This window comes from Mastomys coucha, unplaced genomic scaffold, assembly GCF_008632895.1.
Source record: "Mastomys coucha isolate ucsf_1 unplaced genomic scaffold, UCSF_Mcou_1 pScaffold20, whole genome shotgun sequence".
In the NCBI taxonomy this organism is placed as follows: Eukaryota; Metazoa; Chordata; class Mammalia; order Rodentia; family Muridae; genus Mastomys; species Mastomys coucha.
In genome coordinates, this window is record NW_022196903.1 from 122997558 (window position 1) to 123021293 (window position 23736).

At 37.8% G+C, this 23736-nt stretch overlaps 1 protein-coding gene across 1 annotated transcript in view; it reads right to left on the reverse strand.

The window, feature by feature from the left end:
- The window catches only part of LOC116098359 (natural killer cells antigen CD94-like), a 9450-nt gene extending 2334 nt beyond the window's left edge, over positions 1 to 7116 (reverse strand). Inside the window, 5 exon segments of the mRNA XM_031381003.1 lie at positions 505 to 611; positions 2091 to 2266; positions 2820 to 2909; positions 6623 to 6706; positions 7029 to 7116. Of these exon segments, the coding sequence (XP_031236863.1) occupies positions 505 to 611; positions 2091 to 2266; positions 2820 to 2909; positions 6623 to 6706; positions 7029 to 7116 (545 nt within the window).
- Between the last annotated feature and the right edge of the window lie 16620 nt (positions 7117 to 23736).

Consider the following 23736-nt stretch of genomic DNA (forward strand, 5'->3'; position numbering starts at 1 on the left):
GAGAGAGAGAGAGTGAGAGAGAGAGGAATACATATCAGTTTCATATAGACAGGTTGCAGAGAGAACAAACTAGACATAGGTGAAGACAGATCAAGCTAGAGAATAAGAAAGAACCAAAATATATTGCCAAAGCTGAAGTTAGTATGATGCCAGGCAGAGCAATTCATTCAGAAGCCAAGAGATGCTGGATTGGATCAGTCAGTTTAGAAGATTAGATTGTAAAGAGGCTTCCAGGCCTGGGTCTAGGGATGGTTAGAATAGAGAAAGAAATTCTCTGGGCTCAGCCAAAGCCATGTACTTCTACACCTTGGGTATGGCTCTCAACTCATCCCTTCATCTGAGGAAATAAAAGTGACATGTACAATCTTTTTAATTTGGCCTTAATATTGCATAATGTTCTACATATAGTAGTAAACTAAAGGGATGGCCTAAGTCACAAGGCTCTTCCCTTAGGCTATTAAATGTAAATAAGCTATTAATTAAGTATATGAAATAATAACTTACAAATCTGAAGAAAGTTTTGCATCTTTATGGTGTACCCACTGGAACTGACCTCCATTTTTACGTAATCCAACCCAATAGCTGTAATTCAATCGTGATTGTATAAAGTTCTGTGAAAAAAGTAGAATTTTGTATTCTTAGTAATATCACTAATATCATCTGAGATATACATCAGGTTCAAAATCAAGCTACTCTAAGTTTAGAATTTCTTAATATCAAAAGACACTTTAGAAACTGTTAAAAGAAGTCTCAGATTTGGAGATCCTTGTAGTTATTTAAAGGACAATAAAAATGCCTTGTAAGTCAGCATGAAGAAATTTGTTCAATATGAAAATATACTTGACATGTTTCAAGCATGTTTCAAGTAAACACAGGCATGCCTATGACAATCAAGACAGTCAAGTTAAAGTTGTAGTGTTATGTTGTCCAATTAATCACCTCAAGTGAGATAGAAACAACGACAAGAGAAGTTCCATGGTTGGTATGACCTGAGGAATATACTTACTAATGTTATTGATATCACACTGAAGAGTACTAGGAAATTGTTTAAAATTTTTATATACCCCATTATGTAATAATTCTACTCCTACAGTTATGTTAGACAAAGAGAAGACACTTAGAACAGTATTGCACAGAAGATAAGTTTGAGAATATTGACTGACATAAAAGCAAGTTACTATGACTAGATAAATGTAGGTGGAGGTATTACTTCCCTAATTGGTTCTTGATTGTGTCAGTAAAGATAGCAGAAGATAATTGCTGTGTGAAGGGAAAAAGGTAAGATTTCCATGTTCCAGGAGGAAGAACAGGGTTTGCAGGGGAGAGTGGCTTTTTGTTCAGGCTTTGGAAGGAGAAGTACAAATGACAAGTAGAACCAGTGGCAGCCTCCACCACCCTGCAGAATTTTGATAAAAGGTAGTTGATATGTTTAGGGCAATAGATGCTATGGCCAGCAATTGTGTTATCTGGCTAGTTTTAAAATATTAAAGCTGTCTAGTGTTTTCCATCTGCGGTGATAGGTTGGACAGGAGGAAAAGGGGAGAGCCAGGGTGGTGTTTGGTGGCTTGGTAGAGCTAGCCACCAGGGGTTGAGGAAATGATCTCAATTCCTGGTCAGGGAACCAGCTGGCTATTGGCTGACCTATGCTGGGAGTGAGACCAGCAGCACTGTGTTATCAGAGTTGAGCTGAGAGCACGGCCCTGGGAAGGCAATAGCATGGATATTTTAAAATTACCTGCAACAGATAAAGAACAGATAAACTGCATCTGTGTCATATGTAGTCTTATATAGTGTGAAACATAAAAACTATAGCAATTTTTAAACCAGTTAATATTTATAATCAGCAAATTAACTTGCACTTTCTATTTGTGTAGATCATACTATCTGTCTGAAGATTTTCTGTACTGAAGCAGTGAGTTTCAGTGTCCTAATCATTTGTAATCCTTTCTCTTAATGGTATGTATATATTGTTCACTCTAAACATTTCTTATACATGACAATGTATGACAATTAATTTTGTTGCTAAAAGTAATATAATTTTATTTATTCTCTTCTCTGAGCACCTTTCTCTCTTTCTTTCTTTCACACACCTGCTCCTTTCTGCTGTCAATCTTAGCGAGATGAGAACCCAGGTCTCTACAGGATTTCTCACTCTCATCCCATGTCTTTTCTTCTTTTGAAAAGTAGTAACACTTTTTTCCACAGCAAGACCATCCTCCTTGACATGTAGAGCAGCCGTTTCCTTAAAATAAAAGCAACCATTATCCTCAGACTCATTTCAAGACATGAATTTCTGGTGTTTCATTGTTTGCTCCATGTTCAGCTCCTCAGAATAATTGCTTTCACTGAGAACACCTCTTCTGTCAAATTTTAAGGCAAGAATATAGTGGATAAAGAAGCTGCCTCTTGACAGATCTGGGGACTTTGTTATGGTTTCACTGATAGATCTTAACTTTTCAAGGAGCAAGACCTCAGCACTACACATTCCTATCTACAAGAAGAGACCCATGAAAGTGAGTAATGTAGGTGTCACTGAGTTGAAGGGCTCTATGTTAGGTAAATGCACCCACAGTACACACTCCCAGTATAGAATGGTAGAGAATGATCAAGAAAATCAAGGTGAAAACCAGTAGCAGCTTTTACAGTGAAAGCAGTTTTAGCTGACTGTAACAAAAAAGGTGCATTCAGTAAGGAGAAGTAAATAAAGCTCAAGTCTTGCCAAAGTTCAACTTAAAGTTTTAAGGTCACGATTTGAAAGGGGTCAGAAATGTAAATGCCATTAAAGTACCCCACTTTTCAGTTCAAGTTTCAATGCATACCTGAAGGATCTACCATTTCCATTGAGGAGACAGCACTTCCACTTGCATCTTTTTCACTTTGAATTTTGAAGTTTGAAGTAGCCTGAAAATCTAAGTCCATACTATGAGATTAGAAAAACAAATAGTGATAACTGACTATTTCATTACAATTATTTCATTGTGATTATAAATAGTAGATGGCATTAAAGTACAGCAAGAAAAATACAAAATATTTTAAAGTTCTAGAATATTAAACAGATTTTTAAACTACAACTATAGATTGAAACATACCACTTTTAAAGTATTTATAACATATTAATAAAACAAAGGTCAACTGAAAAGAAAAAATGTACAAACTAATTTTAGTCCCTCTAGTTTATTATTCCATTTAACATTTACATGTGTAGTTTAATGGATCTGACTTTATATTAAATTTAAAATGGACTCAATGAATTGAGATAGAGAAAGACATACAGATACTTCTAATGTGCAAAAGAAAACAAAAAATCTCTGTAAGAAATCAAAATCACAATCTTGGGGATTTTGAGATAGAACAGTGATTAAGAATGTATATTACTCTCATAGATGACCTAATTCTGCTTCCCAGTATTCACAACAGATAGCTTACAACTGACTGAAACCACAGTTTTAGCATCTTTGAAGCTCTCTGTTGGCCTCTAGACATTCATTTGCAGGCATTTATACATACACATATACATATGTGCATACACGTAATTTAAAAATGATAGAAGTTTTAAGGAATGAATCAATATGTCTTCCAAATCTATTTGGGATTTCTCACACAGCAGTTTTCTCAGTTATAATTCTTTTCTTTTCATAGTTATCCAGAAAAACTCATTGACTGGAATTTCTTGCATATAGGGTGCTTATGAATGCTCCATGAACTTTTCTTTGTTTACTTAGTTTTATTTAGATATTTCTCTTAAAGATGTAGATGTGCCAGATAGCATCTTAATCATTTCTTGTATCTATTTACATATTATTCCCCTGATTCAGTTTACAGCTACTTTTAGAGTCTATTATTTCTTAAAATTCCTCTTACTTTGTTATTTTAAGGTCATGATCTTATAAAGATGCATCATGATATACAAAAATCTGGTCACTTTTTTATTTCACATTATCATGCTAATATTATCCACATTGTAATATATCCCTGCAGTTTAGTTTTTGACTACTGCAAACATTCTATTTTCCAAGCCCATTCAATAGACCATGCTAATCAACATACTTTCAGCACTTGTTAAACCTTAACTTAAATAATACAGTTTTTCATGCTCACTGATTTCTAACCTTAACATATTTCACCCATTACAATCTGGTTTCATTCATACCAAATCTACACCAGCAACAAACATTAGTGGCTTTCATCTTCATCAAAGACCAATCTGTATAGACTGTCAGATTATTTCTGCCATTGGCTGTCCTTAGCATGCCCTACCTGATGTTAGATAGCTGCATTTCCAACTAGTCAAGTTTTCATTTTTTCTACCTGTTCTTTTTTTTTCCTGTTCATTTTTCCTAAGGATCATTATCCTGACCTCTGATCTTCTAATATGGCACCAGTTCCCCTTGGTTTTGAAATTGTTTTTCATGACCTGCCTTCCATCTCCTTTTATCATGGTTTCATGAATTTGCTGTATTAATTGAACACAATTCAACACAATTGATATTTCTAATCTAGATATTTATCTTAATCTCATATGTGTGTTGATTCTCTGAACCTATTGACAATAGCTTACTATGAAAAAATAACTTAAAGCTAAGATTTGTGGGTATGTTCACTGATGTGCCATATGCCCCTGAATCTTTTTTAATCTTTACCACTCTTCCACTACTCTCTCTCTCTCTCTCTCTCTCTCTCTCTCTCTATCTATCTATCTATCTATCTATCTATCTATCTATCTATCTATCTATATTTATACACACACACACATATACACACACACACATATATATATATATATCACATGATAGATTAGTGCTCTCATGTTTTCTCTAATATTTAATACTTTGCCTGTACACATACATGAGCCTGACATGAAATGAGATCGCTGATTTCATCTTGTTCCTCCCTTACTTGACCAAGTACACTTTAGTTGTTCTATAGCTCACCCATTCCTCCTATATTTCCTTGTATGACTTAATGTCTTCTATCATGATGCTGGCGTGGACAATCATGGTTACTGCATATGTCTCCTGAAACAGTCTCCTTCACATTCCTACTCATTTCCAGTCTACTGAGCCTGTCCTTTCCTAAGGCCTTACTAGCCCATATAATTTTTTATTTTATCTGGTTTCCAGATGAACTCTAAAGTTCCTTGTCCTGGCACAAATAAACCTTAATTAGCAATTTTCATGTTCAAGCTTATGTTTAGCTTATTCTTCCACTACCTTGGAACTATCCATGAGTCTCTAAATCTGTTCCATTTTCATGCTGCTCACTCAACTTAGATGGGTTTTCTCTGTCGTCCTAATTCTTGTCTCTTATTTAACATAAATTACTGTCTTTGTCAGGAAGCTTTCTTAACATTGACATGTTATGAGCCTCTCATATAACATATCTCATGCCCTTATAGTTGTAGTCATTTTATTTTAAAAACTGATTGGTGATACACATAGTATTTGACCTAGGAGAGATAAACAAAGTTGCTTATTAAATGTATAAACCAAATAATTTATAGCAAAATGTTTTTAAACAGGAAAAGAATACTGAAAGAAATTAAAGAGTACAATTTTTAAAATCTATTAGAGCCAGATGTGTTGGTGTAGCCCTGTAATCTCTGCACTGGGAGACAAAGACAAGAGGATGAGGAGTTAATAAACAACTTCAGCCAGGTAAGACAGCTGAGCTTTTATTCCTAGCAAAGGGGATAGGAAGGGCCTAAGGCAAGTGGATCTCAGTGAGTTCCAAGTCAGCCAGGGCAACCTGAAAGGATGCTGCCTTAAACAACAAAATCAACTAAATAAGCTATTAACCTAACTGATTAGAGAAGTATCAGTATTTATAAATGGTGCTGTGCTCATGGAGCAAAGTGGTCAGGTTTATTCTCCCTTGTGATTCCAGTGGTTCTGCAGGAAGCTGAGAACTTGAACTACACATGCATACCATGTTTTATTAAATGACTTGCTCCTTTTCCCCGACATATATCCTGCTTAATGGAGTCTTTTGTTAAACATTTGTATGACTTTAAAAATTGTATTTATTTATTCTATTTTATGTGTGTGATCATTATGCCTGAATGTATGTATGTTCACCAATTCAATTCAGTGTCCTTGAGTGCCAGAAGTTAAAAATCCCCTTGAAATCAGAGTTATGGATAGTTGTGAGCCACCATGTAGGTGCTATGAACTGAACCAAGGTCCTGCTGAGCTTTGTCCTTAATCTCTGGAAGAATTGCAAGAACAAGTGTTCTTAGCCACAGAGCCATCTGTGTAGACTATTGTGTGACTCTTGAGTGACTGGAAGTCAATCTAAAATATGCCTAAATTATAAACACACAAAAGAACAATCTACCCAATTTAAGAAGCACACTGAAATTTTAAACATTGAGACTGTATATAAATTTCATATATATACACATTATACTTACTCATGACATTTCTGTGTAATACAGCAGTATATTCTTTTATATATCATAAAAGCAGAAATATAAGATGCTACTGAAATCTTTATCACCATCACCAATATCACCAATACCCATAATTGCTAGGATGTCTACAGGTTTCAAAACTACATAGGTTAGCAATTGCAATTCTGTTTCTTATCTCATAGTTCCCGGAAAATATTTATATATCATACTTACACAGATATCCCAAGACCATGCTTGACAACAGAAGACAAAGACATACTGTTCCCAGGATCACAACACTTATGCGCCATGGATATTCTGCATGAGACCAACAGGCAGGATACATAAAAAACAAGAAAACCTTGTAATTAGAGCAGAATACATGTTTTTGAATGAGGTTTTTGATTTGATCTCTTAATGGCTATTCAGCCATAAATATCTTTTTCAATAAGAGAAAGGACATGTAACAGACATGTAACATTAAATATATGTGAACATGACTAATATGAATTTATCTTCTTCATATTTGGTACTATGTTTTCTACTCACACACACACACACACACACACACACACACACAGACACACACACACAAATACACACACACACACACAGATGCAGCCAGGTAGAAAAATGTTACCTCTCTTTTTCTGAGTTGACTGGTTTTTGTCCTTCTTACTCTTCAGGGATAATTTCAGCTCTGCATATGTTAGTCTTTCTTCATTCATTTCTGATAGCTGATACAACAAGGAGTACAGCAAACATCTTTACAAGTATATGAATCTAGGTATCTGGAGATAGTGTATATTTATTTCTACATTTTAGCAACCAAAAGAATTATTTCAAAAATTGGTTAATAGCTTAAGATAGTATATTTAATAAAATCATGTTCCACAAATCACACATCCAATAATTGACATTCCTTAGTTTGTGTGGATATACATAAGTTCAAACTCTTCCAAGCAAGTCTAAAACTTGCTCCCTTCCCCCGAAATAAGCTCCCTTCCCAAAAATCAAAGGAAGAGTCTAAATCAATAGAAAACCATTTCTTTTGAGCTAATTACTACCACTAAGGAAAATGAAATATATTCTTTCTTCCAAGATAGGAGCAGGCATTCAAAGAAAATAGTGATGGACCTCACTAAAACCAGGTTAGCAGCACACTAGAAGTACATGCCTGAAACATCAGAACTCTAGAGGCAGAGCAGAAATGTTACTAGAAAACAAAATCGATCAAGAGAAACAGAGATGTCCCAATCTTGTGAACTTTAATTTCTTTATCTACTAAAGCAATAAGATCAAATGAGACATAGATTTTTCCTAAACAAGATTATAGGTTACAAAAAAAAATAGGTGCTTGGTGGTACACATCTTGCCTAGTATTTGAAAGCTGGATTTGATCCCCAGATCTGGCAAAAGGAAATCATTGAAAAATTCTTAGTCTCAGAAGAAGTACTTAAAATCTTATTATATTCATATTTTTCATTGCTTATTTATTTACTTTACATTGATGCTTCATTTCCCTCCTCTCCTCCAAGCCCCCCTTCTCACCTCCCTGCCCTATCTACCACTCCACCTCTTTTCCCTAGAAAAATGGAGGCCTCCTGTGGATATCAACCAGCCTTGGCACATCAAGTTGCAGTAAGACTAAGTGCATCTTCTACTGAGGCTGGACAAGGTAGCCCAGTTACATTTGTATTTTAATGCAGCTCATAAAAGCCATATTTAGAATACCATTTGGATAAATTTAAAGTAAATTACTGGTGAAATATGGTTTATTTAGTGATTTAAGTGGACAAAGCAGCTTTGCTAAATCCAAAGTTTCTGGTAATTCAGAGAACTCAATCAGGTTAATATTTATGAGAAAGCACGATTCTTAAATTATTAAAAACACATTACTAGCTAACCATGTGCTTCTTCTGGAAGTCGAAGAAATTAGATTCACAGTGGAGGAAATAATGCTTATTTAGAATGTCTACAAAAGTAATAAGCATTTTCCAAATTATCTGATTAAGTTCAAAATCTTCTGCACATTACATGGTGAATAATTTTTAAATACATGCTCTTTTTGAGCCAATCTTATCCTCACCTCTGGGATGAAGTTAACACTGGACATGAGTGTGCAGGCTCAGTTCAGTTCTCTCTGACAACAATTCAAAGCCCTCCAGACTTTCTACCTAGCTTCCTATGGCATTCCACTTTATCCCTTTGTTCCAGATAGCGTGAGAGCACAGACCCCATCCCACACTCACAGTCTCTTATGTTTCCTGGGTCTGTTTTTGGTTTTCACCAGCTGGAGGGCAGGGATGGTCTGGAAGCTAGCTGAGACCTATGATGAGCTAGCTCTGCTAGCCTTTTACCTGCACAGTGACATTGGGAGGGGCTTATTTGTCTCTGGGTAATGATAGTATAGGACAGTTTATGTCGTCACTCTGCATTCCTATATCAAAAGTCTCACTGAAGTCAGGATTACCTTTTCCAATTTGGTGTCAATTAAGATTAAGAGACAAAACCTGTGTCAGGATACATTTGTTTCCTGAAATCTTGATGTTAGTGAGTCGGAGGAAGGTATACTTTCAGAATTTGACAAATATGAGAACTAATTAGCAACTAAGTTTTATAAATGATCAAAAGTAGAAGGAGAGGTATATGTCTATATATTCTGTCTGGATTAATTTTTACATTTTTATAGAATTGAAAAAAAAAAACCCTGCAAGAGCTTTTCATTTTTGTAAAAGCAGAAACGTCAAAGAGTGCGTAAGTTCCAGCCAATAATTTCAACCACTCCAAGCAGGTTCAGACAATCTAATTAATTATAATAAATAACAATGCAGACTATAATGAGCTAACATTGAATTCTAATTAACTCAGAAGAAATATTTTAGAAATTTCTAGCTTTGACTTAATTTATTTTCTTTTCTTCTCCTTATAAGAATTAAGGGATTCTTTCTAGCAGTCAGTTTTCAACCTAAGTAATAATAAAGAAGTACTGTAGAATTCTCAAGGCAGGATCTCTTAAAGCCAGGCACAGGTCTTTAGACACCATCCTGAGACATGCTCTGAGCTTATAAGTATTGATTACTGTGTTGAATGATGCTCAGCTCAGTCTGTGACTACCAATATGTATCATTTAACAAATGGATATTTAACAGCACATCTTTTTATTAGAATTAATTTTATGTGTATGTGCATGTATCTGTGCACGAGTATGTGTATGTGCATGTGGATGTCTGTGAGAATGTATGCCACATGCATGCACCTACTCAAGGAGGCCAGAGAAAACATTGGTTCCTCAGAGCTAGAGTTATGGAAGGTTTTGAGCCCTTTGACTTCATTACTGAAAACCAAACTTGAGTTCTGCAAAAACACAAAGCTCTCTTACCACCTCTCCAGCCCCTTAACAGCAAATAGAAAATTGTTTTTAAATTTAGCATGTAAATACTTGCAGTAATACATTGCTTCTGTGTTTTTAAAATTATCTATCCTTACATTTATAATTTTTAGTATTATCAAATAATCTGATATGTAGAAAATATACCTTGTACATGTTAAATAAATGATATGTATAAATTATATGCATATAAATTATATATAAATGCCTTAAAATATAAAGCAAACAGTCAAAGAAAGGAACTTATATTTTAGCTCTTGCTGTTTTAATAATAAATTATCAGCCTTATTAAATTAAAATAAATGTAAAGTATTCTAAAACATCTAATAAATTATGGAGCTAATCATTTGACTAATAATGTTTACTATGGTAAAATCATAATATTATTGTCATAATATATATTGATTATAAAAACATGTTCTCTGAAACTATTTCCTGTCATCAAAATGCATACACACATATATACACACACAAACATACACACACTCAGACACACACATTCACACACAGACACATACACACACAGAGATACATACACACTCATATACCCATACACATACAGGCACACACACACTCACATGCACACATGCAGACATACTCATACATACATACTTGTACCCTAAATATCAGTGCATTTCAGTGCTTCTTAGAATGCTTCCATTACTAAACTCTTCTCTATATCAACTTTCTTTTTTCTTTTAAAGACAGTTGTGTTTAACCATTTTATGTCTAACTAGCCTGATCAGTCTGATAGTGCAAATGATATTGGATGCAATAATGCTAAAGGCTGTTAAAGTCATCTTCTAGATGAAAAACCAATGAATAGATAAAATGGGAATGACTAAGTAATGAAGGAGTAGAGACTTATGGTAGAATTTGTAATCAGAACATGGACAAATGGCAGCAGGATACAGCTAAATCAATGTGAATGGTATGATTAGCAGAGCCAAGGCAAATAGTGGCTATAAGAGAGGGAGATTCAGACCAAGTGGTTCTCAAAGAGGCAGTTCAAAAATTTCAGATGCTAAGAGTCAGGCAATTCTAAAACATCTTAGTTCAAGATGAACCAGAACAGTAGTTTGGGGCCCTGAACGGCCCACTAAGCTGACTTTTATATTAATACCAGTAAATGAAATTAGTTGTGCCTTCTTGGACCCCAGCAAACAAAAGCTGCAGGGGTACTTGCGGTAACAAATGTGGTTGGCTACACAGAATAGCCTTCAACTGACTTCTGAGTCAAACCAAGATGATGGAAAGTGGTTAATTGTTTATTTCTCCATCAGCTCAAGGAAGTAGGGGGTCAGTCTTCACATGCATGATTCATATGATCTTGGGCAGAAGAGTTTCCATGCTCACCTCAGTAAAAACCCCAGAAGAACAAGACTCAGACACCCAGTTCCTTGTTCCCTCCGGTGTGTCAGACAAATCTCCAGCACATCCCTGAGTCTGTTTCCAGGAAAGTTCAACAACAGATAGAAGACGTATCTGGAGTGTGGGCATCATTACTCTCTCCATTGAAGTCCTGCACTGAATGAAAATGACAAAGAGAGCTGAGTTCCAGTGTTCATGTCTTTATGCTTCCTGACTGTGTGTGCAATGTGACCAGCCACCTTTCTCTCCTTTCATCAGGCCTTCTTAACTTCTCAATCTGTAAGCCAGGATAAATCCTAAACTGAGCCAGGATAAATCATCCTTGCTGAAGTTGCTGTCTCAGATAATTTTTTCATAGCTATGAGAAAAGTACAAATACAGTTGTTATCCAACATTTTCTGATATTTACAAACTTGAAATTCTGAAGTTCATCAGTACGAATTTATTAGATTAAAAGATAAAACTCTAAGATCTCATTTTTGTTTTCCAAATGAAGAAAATGCATTACCAAAGACAATGAATAGGTAATTTTTTCACAGTTTTAATGTTTAAAAACTACATGCTTATGGTTCTGTCTAACCCTTAAATGGGCATAATACTACTTTTACCACCACCACTACCACCACCACCACCACCACCACCATCATCATATTCATCTTCATCATCATCATCATCATCATCTCTCTCTCTCTCTCTGAATATATATGTATATATTCATATGGATATGAATATACATATATATATATATATACATATGGATATGATTCTACAACTATAGTGTTAATTTAGATAGTTTTGGGCTTACTTTGGTTCCAACAAGAAGATAAATTTGGACTAAATTATTTTACAGATACTTGCAGATTTTTTTAAAAAATGTTTTTATGTACATATGCAGTGATTTATGATGGTATTTATTCCTAATTTCTTCCTCTAGTTCCTCCCAGCCTGTGGGGTAGTGGTCTGTTCTGGCAACTTGGTCCTGATCAAGAAACATGTCTGGAACTTCAGAGATCTGGTGGGTGCTAGTTTCTACCTGCATGGGATGGAAGGTATTCTGCCATGCCTCCTGGGTCCCTGGCTCCTGTTTAGTCACAACCCCCCACATCCCCCCCAAGGAGAGGAGTGTGCTATCACATAGACAGTGCCCCAAGCTCCCAGAATTCTAGCTGGACCCTACCCCCAGTCATTTGACCACAGCCAGGTATGTTCCTCCCTACAGACAGATAGCACAGCCCCACCATAAAAGGGGCGCTTTGTACCCTCCTCTTCTCTTGCCTTCTCTGTCTCTCTTCTGCCTCTTTTCCTCTCTTCCCCTCTTCCTCTCTTCCCTTCTTCTTTTCTCTTCTTTCTCCCTTCTCCTCTCCTCTCTTTCTTCTCCTTTCTCTCTCTCTTCATGTGGCCATGGCCAGCCTCTATTTCCCTATCTTCTCTCTCTTCTACAATAAAACATCTTACGACTATGCCTTGTCTCCTTTTAACTAACACATCATGCAGCCCCAGCATCTATAGCAGTGAGATCCGGACCAGAGACTCTCTTGCCCCACACTAGCACAGGACAGGATAGAAAGAAGTGGGCTGCCATTTCTTTCCCCACCCTCTTCTCCCCTCGTTCTCATCCTCTCTGTGACATCCAGCATCATCTGCAATGTCCAGAGACAGGAACCTACATCCCTGGCTTTCGGGAGGCCAAGAGACCCCTTGCAACTGTCTCGTTATCTCTGCCCCTCCACAGACTGGGACCCAGATGGCTCCCCAGCAGAGCAGAGTGTGGAGGCATACACCATTTCTTGCACTACCCAGAGCACAGAAACTCTGGCCGGGTATAGGTTATTCTACTCCCCCTCCCCCCATTTTGTCCCCTTTTTACTAGGTACCCAGTGCCCATCATGGTGGTCGTGAGGTGACCAAGCACGACCTTGGCAGCAGGGTGGGTGCTACGCCCGACATCAGCCCCTACCCCATCACTTGCCCAACCCCCTGTCTTACTTTTGTCTTTCTTTTAAATAAACCAGTGACTCTATTCCACCTTACATTCTTAGATAGGGTCTGTACTATTCTAAAGTCTCCTGGATTTTCTGAAGAGTATTTTCTTGCCCAGATGATTAAAAGGCCCATTAGACTGGGTTTGAAAGGAGGAGAAACTGATGTCTCTGTCATTTACCAGAAAACTCCATGCTAAACAGTAATCTTGTAATAGCCCTGGTAGTTCAGAAAGTCAAGTTTCTACTCAGGGCCAGACATTGTTCTCAGAGTAGTACTTTTTTGATAATGGGAAAAAAAACTCATAACAGAACAAAAAACTCAGAACAGCTTGAAAGGAGCTAAGAAGGCCTGGAGAGTTAGTTAAGTGAGTTTGTGGTTTCCAGAACCCACATGGTGGCTTAAGTGTCTGTGATTATAGTTCTAGGTATCTGGTACTTCTTTCTTGCCTCTGAGGATAATCGGCATACATGTAGTACACATAATGAACATGCAGAAAAATATTCATATCTATAGACTAAAAATAAGTGAATCTTTAAAAAAAAAGAACTTTTTTCTACTCCCACTTTCATACATGCCATAAACTCATTTTGTCTCAGTTCCAATTCTGTCTGAGGATTGAGATTGGTCCTTGGCTAGGGATGGTAAGATTTACTGCAGCCCTACTCCTCTGAGTAGACTAGGCTGGATCTGAGTGTTCAGATTTCTAAACCTGGAGATCGATAGCCTCAGTAGTTGGCATTTTTTTTCCTACATCACTAAAAGGTTTAGCAGTTCTGAATAAGGAGGCTGTTGTGGACCCTGCAAGCCAATCAGAATTAGAATAGAATAATGACTTTAAGAAGGAGAACAAAATACTCACAGGAGCAAATATGGAGACAAAATGTAGAGCAGAGTGAAGGAAAGGCCACCAGAGATGACCCCTCCTGGGGATTAATCCCATATAGAGTTACCAAACCCAGACACTATTGGGGATGCCAAAAAGTGCTTGCTGAAAGGAGCCTGATATGACTGTCTCCTGGGAGATCCTGCCAGAGCCTGATAAATACAGACGCGGATGTTAGCAGCCAACTGTTGGACTGAGCACAAGTTCCCCAATGGAGGAGTTAGAGAAAGGACTGCAGGGGTTGAAAGGGTTTGCAACCCCATAGGAAGAACAACAATATCAACCAGCCAGTCTTCCCAGAGTTTCCAGGGACTAAACCACCAACTAAAGAGTACACATGGCTTCAGCTGCATATGTAGCAAGGAATGGACTTGTCATGCATCAATGGGATGAGTGGTCCGTGGTCCTATGAAGTCTTGACAGATGCCCCTGTGTAGGGGAATTGAGGGCAGGGAGGTGGGAGTGGGTGGGTGGAGGAACACCCCCACAGAGCAGGAGAAGGGAGGATGTGATAGGGTGTTTCCATGAGGAAGGGAAACGAGGAAAGGGGTTAACATTTGAAATGTAAATAAAGAAAATAGCCATTTAAAAAATGATATCTGAGCAGTATTTCTCCATTTCTTTTATCTACAAAAGAAGAAACTAACTTGGAATGAAGTAAAATCTTATTTTGAAGAAAATATTTCTTGTATTAAAATTGTTATAGGCTACTGTTTTCAACAAGAGCCTTCTGAGACTATATACTTGTTTCATTTTAGGCAGCATGTATATGGTAGAGGATTGCAAAGTCGATCATCAATAGAAGAGGACCTCGGCCCTTTTAAGGTTCTGAGCCCCAGTGTAGGGGAATGCCAGGGCCAGAAAGTGGGAGAGGGCGGGGTGGCAGGCATGGGAAAGGGGGAGGCAACAGGGGTTTGGTTTTGTTGTTTTTGTTTGTTTCTTTGTTTTTTGGAGGGGAAACTGGGAATGGAGAAATTCACATGTAAATAAAGAAAATATCTAAAATAAAAAAAAATAAAAATGGAAGTAAGGGAACTATGCTCATATATAAAATTTGCAAAAATTAATCATAATAAAAATATATTTTTTTGTCTGGGAATTGTGTTACATGCCTTTAATCCTAGCACTAGGGAGGCAGAGAAAGGCAGATCTCTGTGAATTTGATGCCAGTCTGGTCTCCATAGTAATATCTAGGACAGACAGAGCTGCATAGAAAGACTCTATCTCAAAAATTTTATGTGATTGAATGTAAACCATGGTCTTTTTTATATTTTATATTTTTTATTAGACATTTTCTTTATTTACATTTTAAATGTTTTCCCCTTTCAATGTCTCTGCGTTGGAAATTCCCTATCCCATGCCCCCTCCCCCTGCCTCTATGAGGGTGTTCTTCCATCCACACACCCACTCCTGTCTTCCCCGCCCCCGGCATTCCCCTACACTGGGGCATCAAACACCCTTAGGCCCAAGGGCCTTTCCTCCCACTGATGTCCAACAAGGCCATCCTCTGCCACATATGTGGCCAGCACTATATGTCTATGTGTATTCTTTGGTTGGTGGTCCAGTTCTTGGGAGCTCTAGGGTGTGTGTGTGTGTGGCCTGTTGACACTGTTGCTCCCTCCATGGTGCTGCACAACCCCTCAGCTCCCTCAGTCCCTTCTCCAACTCTTCCATTGGGGATCCTTGCTCTCAGTCCAATGGTTGGTTGTAAGCATCCACCTCTGTATTTGTCAGGCTCTGGCAAAGCCTCTAAGGAGACATCCATATCAGGCTTCATCAGCAAGCACTTCCCACCATTCCCATGTTTTGAGGCTGTATATGGGATGGATACCCAGGTGGGGTAGTTACTGGATGGGCTTTTCTACAGTCTCTGCTTCACGCTTTGTCTGAATATTTCCTCCCATGAGTATTTTGCTCCCCCTTCCAAGAAGCACTGAAGAATCTACATTTTGGTCTTCCTTCTTCTTAGGCTTCATATGGTCTGTGAATTGAATCTTGGGTATTCTGGACTTTTGGGCTAATATGCACTTGTTAGTGAGTACATATGGTGTGCATTTATTTGTGACTGAGTTACCTCACTTAGGATATTTTCAAGTTCCAAACATTTGCCTGCCAATTTAATGAAGTCATTGTTTTTAAAGCTGACTAGTATTCCATTGTATAAATGTAACACATTTTCTGTATCCATTCCTCTGTTGAAGGACATCTGGGTTTGTTTCCAGTTTCTGGCTATTATAAATATGGCTGCTGTGAACGTATTGGAGCATGTGTCCTTATTACATGTTGGAGCATCTTCTGGGTATATGCCCAGGAGTGGTATAGCTGGGAACTCAGGTATTGGTACAGTGACAGGCAGGTAGATCAATGGAATAGAATTGAAGACCCAGAAATGAACCCACACACCTATGGTCACTTGTTTTTTCACAAAGGAGCTAAAACCATCCAGTGGAAAAAAGACAGCATTTTCAGCAAAGGGTGCTGGTACAACTGGAGGTGAACATGTAGAAGAATGAAAATTGATCCATTGTTATCTCCCTGTACAAAGTCCACTGGATCAAGGACCTCTACATAAAACCTGATACATTGAATCTAATAAAAAAGAAAGTCGGGAAAGGTCTTGAACACATGGGCACAGGGGAAAAGTTCCTGAACAGAGCACCAATGGCTTATGTTCTAGGATCAAGAATTGACAAATGGGACCTCATAAAATCAAAAATCTCTGTAAGGCAAAGAACACTGTCAATAGGACAAAACAGAAACCAACAGATTGGGAAAAGATCTTTATCAATCTCACATCTGATAGAGGGCTAATATCCATTATATACAAATAACTCAAGAAGTTAGGCTCAGTTCATTAGAAAATTGGACATAGTAAATCATGATTTTAAAGGTGGAGTTATAGAAATAGCATATGGACTGAAATACGGGAAAACAGAAGAAAAGTATAGCCCTTCGTGAGAAGTCTATAGAACCCTTCATCATGAATGTAATCTGAATAAATAAAATCTAGGTATAAACTGAATTAACCCATCACTTAGAGCTATCTACCCAATATTGTGGCTTTTGTTTTTGTTTTTGTTTTTTATTGTGGTTGTTGTTTTACTTTTTTTGAGGCAGTGTTTCTCTGTATAGCCCCAGCTGTCCTGGAACTCACTCTGTAGACCAGGCTGGACTTGAATTCAGAAAACAGCCTGCCTTTGCTTCCCAAAGGGATTAAAGGCATGTGCCACCACTGCTTAGCTCTGGTCACTCATTTTTTTGAGTACTTGGGATGTGTTTGGTCTGGATTCAAACATGCAATAAATGTGTAATACAAACTAAACTTGAAGATTTGATTTCAAAAAACATGCAAATGATTTCAACAATTTTTGCAGTGATTGTATGTTGAATAATAATATTTTAGTATTTGGAATAATGTTCAGTAATAATTTTTTAAAGAAAGTAAGGGAACTTTTGAAAAGAAATGAGACAATTATACCTCACTACCAAACTCCTCTATATCATGATATAGTCTTTAATGTGGTAGCACCAACAATTTCACAGATCATGGCCAACACCTATCAAGAGTGGTAAATTTCCTATAAACAAAATACCCACTTATCCTGAGCTGGTTTTGGCATTTATCTAATAGCAATGCTATTCATTATGAAGTTTCATTTTTAATCTATGCCCTCCTATGAGTCACAACTTATCATATAACACCTCTTTAAGAGCTTTCAAAACCTTTCCTTTAATTGACACATTCTCTTGAGCAGGGGTTCCTCCTTGTCTGCTGGGTGTATTTCTGCAAGGATTCTAAGAATTTTCCACTCTGTTCTTTTGACAATGTCAAGATGCCACTAAATGGAAGTGCTCTATAGAAATTTCACACTTTGGTCTTCCTTCTTGAGTTTCTTATGGTTTGTGGTTTGTACTTTGTGTATTTCTTCTTAAAATGGGGGACAAAATACCCATGGAAGGAGTTGTAGAGATTAACTATGGAGCAGAGACTAAAGGAAAGACAATTTAGAGACTGCTCCGCCTGGGAATCCTTCCCATATTCAATCATCAAATCTAGACACTATTGTAGATGCCAGCAAGTGCTGGATGACAGGATCCTGATATAGCTGTCTCCTGAGGGGCTCTGACAGTACCCGACTAATACAGAAGTACAGGCTCACAGTCATCCATTGGACTGAGTACAGGGTCCCCAATGAAGGAGCCAGAGAAAGGACCCAAGGAGCTGAAGGGTTTGCAGCCCCTTAGGACAAACAACAATATGAGCTAACTAGTACCCTCAGAGCTCCCAGGAACTAAAACTCCAACCAAAGAGTACACATGGGGGAATCATGTCTCAAGCAACATGCATATAGTAGAGGATGGCCAAGTTGGTCATCAATGGGAGGAGAGGACCTTGGCCCTGTGAAGGTTCGATGCCCCAGTATAGGAGAATGCCAGGGCCAGTAAGCAGGAGTGGGTGGGATGGTGAGCAGGAGGAGAGGGGAGGAAACAAGGGATTGTTTTAGTTTTTGTTTATTTTATTTTATTTTGGAGGAGAACCTGGGAAAATTGGTATTGTAAATAAAAAAAACATCTAATAAAAAAAATAATAAAAAAAGAAATTTCTTTCCTGCTGTGCGGTAGTGGCACAGGCCTTTAATTCCAGCACTTGGAAGGCAGAGGTAGGCAGATTTCTGAGTTCAAGTCCAGCCTGGTCTACAGAGTGAGTTCCAGGACAGCCAGGGCTACACAGAGAAACCCTTTCTCTAAAAAGCAAAAAACAAAAACAAAAACAAAAACAAAACAAAACAAAACAAAACAAAACAAAAAAGAAATTCTATTCCTTCACAAAAGGTAGGAGGGCTCAGCCTGAAAGGTAGGAGGGTTTTCAACCTGTGGGTCACTACCTCCTTAAGGGTCACAAATTGGATATCCTGCATATGAGATATTTATGTTGATATTCTTAACAGTATTGAAATAACAATAATGAAGTAGCAATGAAATAATTTTATGGTTGGGAGTTACTATAACATAAGGTATGGGTTATAATATAGCTGTATTAATGAGTAGCAACGTTAGGAACATTGAGAACCACTGGCCTAAAGACTTGACGTTGATACTTGGACCCCATTTGTCATAGGAGGAAACTGATTATTTTTATTAATTAATTAATTAATTGACATCCCAAATGCTGCCATACCTGTTGACTATCAAGGAGTTCCTCCTTCCATCCCTCCTCCCCTTCACCTCTGAGAAGATATTCCCCCTGGATATTCCCCCACCTTGGTACATCAGGTATCTGCAAGATTATGCACATCTTCTCCCAGTGAGGTCAGACAAGACAGCCAACTGATACAAATGTTCTGGGGGTGTTTTTGGGGAGGAGCCTCAGACAGGCCAGTGTATGCCCAGGCTAGTTGAGACTGTTGGTCTTCTTGTGGGCTTGCCATCCCTTTCAGAGCTTTCAGTCTTTCCCCTAACTGTTATATTAAACTCCCCAATTATCTGTCCAATGTTTGGCTGTGGGTATCTGCATCTGTCTCAGTCAGATGGGTAGAGCCTCTCAAAGGACAGCTAGGCTAGGCTCCTGTCTGAAAGCATAATATAGAATAGAATTGAAGAATACCTTAGAAGATGGAAAGATCTCCCATACTCATGGATTGGTAGAGTTAACATAGTGAAAACGACCATTTTACCAAAAGCCATCTACATATTCAATGCAATTCCCATTAAAATTCCACCACAAGTTTTTACAGACCTTGAAAAAGCAATGCTCAACTTCATATGGAAAAACAGAAAACCTAGGATAGCCAAAACAATCCTAAACACCTAAAGAACTTCTAGAGGAATCACCCACCATCCCTGACCTCAAGCTATATTACAGAGCAGTAGTGATTAAAAACTTCATGGTATTGATATAGAAATAGACAGGTTGATCAACTGAATAGAATCAAAGACCCAGAAATAAAGTCACACACCTATGGACAATTGATTTTTTTGACAAAGAAGTCAAAACCATACCATGGGAAAAAGACGCCATCTTCAAAAAATGGTGCTGGTCTAACTGGCTGACTAATTGCCTGTTTCTAACCTACACCCTATCTTATTTGAGATCACAATGACTATGGCAATAAGCAAAGCTTGGAATGAGAACCCAGCCACAATTGGACAGCTGCTTTCCCAAAGTATACTCAAACTAATAGGAGAAATATTATATCAGCTAAATAACGGACAGGTTCTAGACAGTTTATGGCTAGTCTATGCCATCTTCCTACCATCACATGAATTAATTGGACACTTTAAAGCATTGTACATATTGGTTATATAAAAATTAAATATGAAGACAGAGCAGCTATTTTCTGAGAAGTTAGCCCAACAGAGGAAAGGAAGTGTCTGCAGGACTTAAGACGTTTGTACTAAACCACACAGGAAACCACAGACTTAGGAGTTCATACTCTTGTAGACTACAAGCCCAGGGTAGAGAACTTTTCACACAAGGGGCAAGATGACCCTTACAATAATGTCTCTTTTCTTCTTTTCATCCATACACTAGTAAAAGTTTAAAATTTGAGAAGTGATATATAATATATGAATAATATTTATTCAAATATTATATTAAATCCTTGAAATGATTCAAATTTGTATTCTTGGGTGTAGATTCCCACAAATGTTATCTATGAAATTCATGAAAGAATATGGTATTGCACTAAAATGTCTGATTATTAAAAATATAGTGCATGTTTGGAGAGGAGGGCTGGAGGGACACTTTCACAGTTTTCTCACTTTTCTATTGCTTTGACATGATATCATAACTAGAGGATATTGAAGAGAACATTTAAATTGATGATTTATGGTTTCAGAAAGAGTCCATGACATGCATGGCAGGGAGTATGGCAGCAGACATGGGGCTAGAGAAGTAACTGAGAACTTATATCTGATCCACTAGCATGAGACAGAGAAAGCTAAGTGGAAATAACATGGGCTTTTGAAAGCTCAAAGTCCACCACTAGTGATTCACTTCCTTCAACAAAACCACACTTCCTAATTCTTACCAAACAATTCCAGCCCCTGGGGACCAAGCAGTCAAATAAGTGAGTCTTTAGAGCCATCCCCATTCAAATCACCACAGCAGTTATGAGCACTGGCTACTATGCTAGAGGACCTGGGCTGGGTTACCAGTACCCACATGACAGATCATAACTCCAGTTCTAGGGGTCTGATGCCCTGTTCTGGCTTCCACATTCAGTGAGCACATGTAATACACAGACACATATTAAGACAAAATATCTCTACACATAAAAGTAATTAATTAATATAAAATATATAGTGCATAGGTCCAAGAGTTGTTGAGTTTTTAAAAAATAACTTCAAAGGGGCTCTTCAGTATTTAAAAATTTTTTTCTCACAAGTGCTTTACTTCATACTATGTATTATGTGTTAGTAATCTGATTATCTGATTTACTGAAAGTAAATGACTGATTTCTTTCATCGTTATCAGCTTTTCAGATACTAGCCTTGAGTCATTCTTCATGCTGCTCCTCACATTTCATCTTCTGCAAACTGAGCCAAACCAATCTGTACTGACTTCACAGTCCAAATAGTTTGAGGGAGGGTTGGATTGTTTTAGTTTTTTTCTATCACTGCCATTTGACATTAATCACTCTCATGATCCTCTATAAACCGGAGAGTAAATGTGTTATGATCATTTCATAGGGAGACAAATCTGAAATTTAGAAATATTCAGTGACTCCCAAAAGTATCCTCAGTGGAGAACTATGCATCTATACACTTGTGTATTATACTGCTTTGTGGATTATTTTGTAGATAAGGAGTGAAGGCCATCAGAGGCCCAACTAGGCAGTCCAGGTAGGGTAAGGGGTTCCAATAGCAGGCAACAGAGGCAGAGACAGGCCCTGCTGCACATCTGCTACAAATGTGTAGGAGGTCTAGGTCCTGTCCCTGCCTGCTCTTTGGTTGGTGGTTCAGTCTCAGTGAGCCCCTGTGTGTCCAGGTTAGTTAGTTGATTCTGTAGGTCTTCTTGTGGTGTCCTCATTCAGTCGTATTCCCTGTTCTTCCACAAGACTTCCCATGCTCTGCCTCATGTTTGCCTGTGGGTTTCTGCATCCACTTCCTTTGGCCACTAGATGAAGCCTCTTGGGAGACAACAATGTTAGATTTCTGTCTGCAAGAACAGCAGAGTATCTTATTAGTGTCAGGGATTGACTCTCTCACATAGGATGGGTTTCAAGTTGGGGCAGTCATTGGTTGGCCATTCCCAAAGTCTCTGCTCCATCCCTTCCTGTACATCTTGTATGCAGGAAAAAGTTTTGGTTGAATGTTTTGTGGATGGGTTAATGTCCCTCTCTATCCACTGGAAGGGGAGCTTCTGTCTGGATGTAAACTGAATGATCAACTAAATTATTGAAAAATACATACTAGTAAAAGAAAAAAATTAAGAGAAAAGAAAATAGAAGCAATGGAGGAAATGATAAAAAATTCTTTGGAAATTTGTTATAAAATTGTACCAATAACTTTGTAATAATAATCTTCTTTCTTTCTTCTACAGAACACTGTAAGAGCCTCATATTGCTTTATGACCATTTTTCTTAATTAGCAATGTATCAGAAGCTTTTCTGAAAGCATTGGATACTTATTTTAAATTTACATCCTTAGCAATTATATAAGCATATCAAGTATTTTTTTGTTAGTGTAGTTGGTTGTTGTGGGAAATATTAAAAAATGAATCCACTCAGCAAACTCTCTTTCCCTCCAGACCATGTTTTAGTGCCGGTACTGTCCAGCCACAACACTATGTCTCTGTGGGCTCTTACTATTTTCTCCCAGCTAGCAGTAACATCTTACTCACATGCAATGCTTTGCACACCCCCACAATCATCTAGTGACTAATACCCAATAAAGCATGACTCTTAAGGCTTAATTATCTAATCAGGTTTATATAAAAATAAGGTCACAATTACAAGATGCCAATACAATAATTTCAGTGCCAAATGATAAAGACAATGTTTTGACCCAATTAATCTAACCGTGTAAAAACCTTAGCTTGGTTGTTATAACCACGCGGGGTCTGAATCATCATCTTCCTCTACCTCCAAGAAGATCTTCCACTCCTTCTTTTCTCTGCCCCTGTTCCCCCTCAACTTTTAGCTCCACCTCTCTATTCCTGTCCAGGCACCGGCTTGTCACTGCCCTAGTGTGACTGATTGGATAGAGAAAATGCTGCAACAGTTGGTTGGTTTTTAATTTTTTTATTCTCCTTTTGTTGCTATTGTTATTGTTATTGTTGTTTTCTTGAGGTTGGCTTTCATTTGTTTCTTTGATTGTTTGCTTTTCAGCACAGGATTTCTCTGTGTAGCCCTAAAACTTGCTCTGTAGAACAGGCTGGCTTCAAACTCCAGAATGTGCATGTCTTTGCCTCCCAATGCCAGGATTAAAAAGATGTGTTCTGCCACACCTGGTTTGGCTTTGTATTTTTGAGTTAGAATCTCACTCTGTAGCACAAGTGGGTCTCAAACTCACATTGATCCTCTTGCTTCAGTTTCCCAAATGCAGGGGTTATGGGCATAAACACTGTGATTGGCTCTATTGAATGAATACTCAACCTATACAGTTGGGCACAGGTTTTATTTGATATTTGGCAATAAAACAAATGTTGGGGGGAAAGTGTGGGCATTTTGTCATACATATTATATTCTGAAGATATATTTCATGGATAACCATACT